Source organism: Eimeria acervulina, genomic scaffold, assembly GCF_000499425.1.
Source record: "Eimeria acervulina Houghton genomic scaffold, Eah_scaff1489, whole genome shotgun sequence".
In the NCBI taxonomy this organism is placed as follows: domain Eukaryota; phylum Apicomplexa; class Conoidasida; order Eucoccidiorida; family Eimeriidae; genus Eimeria; species Eimeria acervulina.
This window is the reverse complement of record NW_013549158.1, coordinates 1-5,079: the sequence shown is the minus strand read 5'-3', so window position 1 is coordinate 5,079 and position 5,079 is coordinate 1. Positions and strand designations below refer to the sequence as shown.

The following is a 5,079-nucleotide window of genomic DNA, read 5'->3' as shown; positions in this document are numbered from 1 at the left end:
GCTAATGGCTGTCCATGGGTGGCATTGGCCCTTTGGCAGCGGTACCCTAGGGGACTTCAGCTAGTTTTTGTGGACGGTAGTATTTTGACTCTGCTGCAGCTCACGATGGTCTGCAGCTGAGACTCAGTGTTCTCAATAGATATCTGCGCTGACGATGTGGGGGAATTGGTTAGTGCGGTGGCGAAGTGCACGTGCCCGGCACTTCCCCTGGAACTCAGGGAAAGTGAAAATTAACAATTCGAATACAGTGCAACGAGAAAATAGGTTCAAAATTCTAAGACTTCACTGAGGCCTGCGTGCATGGCTAGGCGTGTACAGGCTACTACAGTGTTTGGGGCTGTCTCTGAACTTGCACGGCGCAACGGTCAGTGGGTTGGTGTCTATAATGGCTGGAGGTTGTCGCAGTAAACCTACTTGCCTTGATGACTTCTGCCCTGTTTCAGTAAAGTGTTTTACCTTCTTTGTTATTGGGTATGCTGAAACAGTAGTTGTACACCCATGCATTGAGATTCATGCACTGGTTCTTCATGCATGCAGTCTGCTGGTGAGGGCGGCGCATGCACGCTGGGGCCGCTCCAACGCACGCGTTTTGTTTCTGGAACTCATCGATGAATTGCCTGTAGATCGACACATTATTACTCTTCTGAAGTGCGCGTTCGTACTGTTAAGGATCAGAGACTTTTCTGGGGATGAGCTGCCCGTTGGGCCTACCCCGTAGGTCGCTTAGCCTCGATCGCAACACCTTTTCGAATTCGTACTACTAAATTGAAGGTCTCTTATCTTCAAAGACAGGGCTTCTCAAGTCGACTGAACAACAACGGTTCATAAGTGCCGCTTTACCTCCCCTGCCTCAGCCCTGCCTCATTTCTGTACGTCGCGTCGTTCGGAGCGGTATAATGAACGGGTTTCAGGATGCAAGCGTTGCCAGTGGCCGTTGCTGTCTGCTAGTGACTGACGCCCAACATGATTTCTGTGAAGGCGCTCTTCCAGCGCCAGGCGGTCTGCCTGTTGTGCAGAGGATTGGAGAAACGCTGCAGCATTTGAAGCGGCGCAGCTTACTGTCCGCCAAGACATCGGCAAGCGACCCTGATGCGCAACCTTGTGGGTCTGGGTCTGCAAGAAATGTTGATAGCTGTAGGGAGGTCACAAGTGAGGAGATGGCCGTTGCTGTCTGCTAGTGACTGACGCCCAACATGATTTCTGTGAAGGCGCTCTTCCAGCGCCAGGCGGTCTGCCTGTTGTGCAGAGGATTGGAGAAACGCTGCAGCATTTGAAGCGGCGCAGCTTACTGTCCGCCAAGACATCGGCAAGCGACCCTGATGCGCAACCTTGTGGGTCTGGGTCTGCAAGAAATGTTGATAGCTGTAGGGAGGTCACAAGTGAGGAGATGGTCCGGAGTATTTCGTCAGAACCCACAGGAGGCAGCGAGCAACATGGCGACTTGGAAACTTGGTGCGACATGGTTGTCTTTTCGCTGGACTGGCATCCGCCTGACCACGTATCATTTTTGAGCTCACACTCAGAGAAGTGCGTGCATGGCGTTTGCGTCTGTGGCAACGCCACCCTCTCCGCTTCCGTCCAGCAAGCAGCCAGTGCAGCTGTTGATGAAGCCACGACTTCTTTGGGTTTAGACAAAGATTGGACAGTTGTAGTGCCTTCTCCATGTTCAGAAAATGCGGAACCTTCAGTTGTCCGTCTGTGGCCTCCGCATTGCGTGCAAAACACGCCTGGCTCGAAGTTACACAGCGCGATCAAGGTGCATATAGGGGACTTTGCGGTATTTAAAGGCGGAAACTCTTCTGTAAGACTGCTCAGCCACTATTTTGCAGCTTTACTATTTTTCATCTGTTCGCCTGCTTTGTAGCACAAGAACTCTTTCCCAGCTGGCCGCTGGTAGTAGCGTACGGTACAGTTTAGGGGCTCCGTTGTCTTTTGTTGGCTGACTTACCGTCACACAGTAGTCCTTTTTTATTTATTGCGCTTTTATTGGATTTGTTTTGCGACTTCTCAGAGTGAATGCTTTTCTGCGTGTGGAGACGACAGCATGCCGACAGGGTTGGTGCAGCTGCTACGTTCAGTAGGAGCGGAAACGGTTGCCGTATGCGGGTTCTGTCTGGACTTCTGTGTTGCGGAAAGCGCTATAGGGCTGCGGGCAGCTGGTATTCCTGACGTGGTCGTTTTGACAGACCTAACTGCTGCAATACTCAGAGACAAAGAACCGGAAACGATCGATTACCTCCAGTCTCAAGGCATCAGATGTCTAACCCTAGCTGAATTCATCAAAAGCCGTGGACCACTGGGCACGCGGGAGACCTCCTGTGCATAAACATTGTTCCTGTATGAAGATGCTTATGGGCAGCACCTCATGACGATCCTAAGACGTCACCGCTACTGCCGTTTTTTATGTATGCGCGCGGAGGCGCCAGCGCTGAGCTGTGCTCGCGCCTCCGCTATTAGATTTGCAGTGTACAACAGGTTACTGCTTCTTTTGCTTTCGGGAGACCTTCTTGCTAAGTTGTATGCAGGTCGGAAGCTTTTCATCACTTTGCTTGACACCAAAACTGTCTGACATAGCTGTTTGTTAGCCTAGAAGGCCACGTGAATGCGATGAAGAATTTTCTGCGATAGGACTTGCACATTGCTGCATCCTGGCTGGCGGGTTTCACCCATTCCCACGCCACTGCAGTGCAGGCGGCCTTCGAGCGATCAAGGCCGCCCGCATGCGATGCTCACTCATTAGAGTAGCACCGAAACAACCCCCACACCCTTAATCTCGCAGCGGCACAATTAGGTAGGCTGGCTACCGGCTTGGCAGTCGCAACGGCCTCTGCTTAAGTGGTGGGGCGAGAAGTCGCCGACGAGGCATGGTGACGCAGAAGGGGAACGCAAGGTGAGCAATACTCATAGTATATGACTAGAAACAACAAATACTTAAGTGACGCTCATTTATGTAGGGATCAACTACTCGGCTGGCTGGCACTCTTCTACTGGCGTGTCGTCGGCCTTCGTCGATGGACTTCGAAATGACTCCTTAACTTCACTGGATCCCACTTCCTTCATTGTCCTTGTTTGAGACCGCTTTGAGGCAGATGGGGGAGCTCGTCGCTGTGGGCCTTCCGAGCCAAAGCTATTGTTCCACTGCAGCAAACAGTCTGCATGCAGCACTGAAGGCGATTACACCTCGGCGACCCCTGCTGCAAGGAGATAGCTTAAGATTGCTCGTATGAGCGCATTAAATGCAGAGCCTGCGGGCAAGTGCCACTTCATGCAGTCACAGTCACCCTGCGCGTTTCCGCTCTGCCCTTGCCACCTCCTGTCTCAGATTGCGTGCCCCCTGGCCCTATGCTTAGGCATGCCTCCTTAGCAGCCCTGGAGAGCTGCCGCTGCTGTGTTTTCGTTTCGTCTTGCACTGACTTTTTCCCTGTGGGAACTAAACCGCGGAGTGGCGCTCAGCGCAGCATCTAACTCTTGGCACGCAGTTTGTTGCTGCGCCTACATAGTAGTTGGAACCAGCACACGGCAACTTAATACAGTGGTTGAAGATACCCGCCGCAGCCACGGTGCCACCTTTAGCTCTGCTTCGTTTGTAGTGACCACGCAGATAGACGGCCTTTCTGATGGGGTGCGCTTTATCACTAAATTTGCACTCAACTCCCTCTTGGTGAGCGTACATGTGTTTGCTGAAGCCTGCTGATCAGTTCCTTTTCTTCCCGCTCAAGCTCAGCCACTTTTGCCTCGAACGCTTCCCTCTGCGCAGTGTCGCTCGATTTCCACACGTAGCAAGGCACTACCATCAAGTCATCGGAAGGCAAAGTGTTGAGCTCAGAAGACGAGCGCTGGCCGCAGCAAGCAGCTGGCAAACCAACTCCTGTTTAAGTGCCATCCGAGGGCGCTTTTGGGCACTCAGAGCATTTACCTTTCTCTCCTCTTCCGCCACTCTTGCATCGTAATTGGAATGGGTTTGCTCAAGGCGACGTTGCTGAAGCCAAGCAGTCAACGACGTCACTGGCGTGAATTTGAAGTGCCTCTAGTGCTTTTTTGGCTCCAGCTGGTGAGAAAGCTAACAAGTTTAATCCTTCTGTTACGGCTTCACGCTCTTTAAGCACTGTCGGGCTGGGAAGAGGAAGAAACAGTGGTGTCTAATTGCACCTGTTCAAGCCGTCTTCTCTCACGTGATTGCTGTTGTTCTCTGCGGACTTGCTGCGAACGTTGAAAATTATACTCCTGTTGTTCTTCCTCGTAGTGGCGTCTCTGCTCGGCAGCCAGCGCATGTTCCCGCTTCGCTCGCAGCACGTCGTTCCTGCCGGCCGCATGAATTAACTGTCTAGCTGGTCAGCAACGCTTCCCAAGGCCCTCTCTGCGTGTCTCCACCAGACTGTGCGTACACTCTATTGCACGCGTATTCTCTCAGAACGAGCTGCTGGTAGCACCGTCCACACTGATACACTTCAGTGGGTAAGGCAAGACACATCCAGTCAGCTGGGGTTTGCGAGCCTGGTGGCGCAGACGGTTGTACCTTGCAGGAATGTCAACCTGGTAGATACTTGCCCTTCTGACGTACCTTTTGGCTTCCGTTTGCCGTCTCCTAGCTTCATCTCTTGCCCTTCTGTCACGTTCACGTTGCGCCGCATTCGCTTGTTGGATCTCCAAAACTTGCCGCTCTCTTTCGGCTTGTTGCTGACAAGACAAGAACCGAAAGATAAGGAACTGAAACGGGCAGAAATGTTCACTGAGACCTTACTGAACCTGAGGTTAAAGCGTATGTTGTAAGCATACGCTTTTTTATGGTACAGACATACTTGGTGCCTGAATTCTTGTCGTTTCTTCTCTCGTTGCCGAATCTCGTCAAGAGCGCGGGTCTTTTGCATTAACTGCTCAACCTTCTTCCTGGCCTTTGCATCTTCTTGCTGAGGAAGAAAAGCCACGGCCAGGCGTGCTATTTCCAGTGGGGTAAATACAAACCACGTGTCTGGAGGATTTCGCAGCAGTACCACGCAGAACTATTTGTGCAAGCAGCAAAAGGTGTCCATCGCTGCGGGTCCACAGAAGCGCTCTTCTCTGTAATAGGGTTTTGTATTT

The 5,079-nt window shown here is 52.1% G+C and overlaps 1 protein-coding gene across 1 annotated transcript; it reads left to right on the top strand.

The window, feature by feature from the left end:
- Positions 1 to 1,387: 1,387 nt before the first annotated feature.
- EAH_00060270 (pyrazinamidase/nicotinamidase, putative) lies at positions 1,388 to 2,569 on the top strand (the record flags this gene model as incomplete). Its single annotated transcript, XM_013393491.1, has 3 exons — positions 1,388 to 1,801; positions 2,012 to 2,159; positions 2,526 to 2,569. The coding sequence occupies 3 exons, from the start codon at positions 1,388 to 1,390 to the stop codon at positions 2,567 to 2,569; spliced, it is 606 nt and encodes a 201-aa protein (XP_013248945.1).
- Positions 2,570 to 5,079: the final 2,510 nt, after the last annotated feature.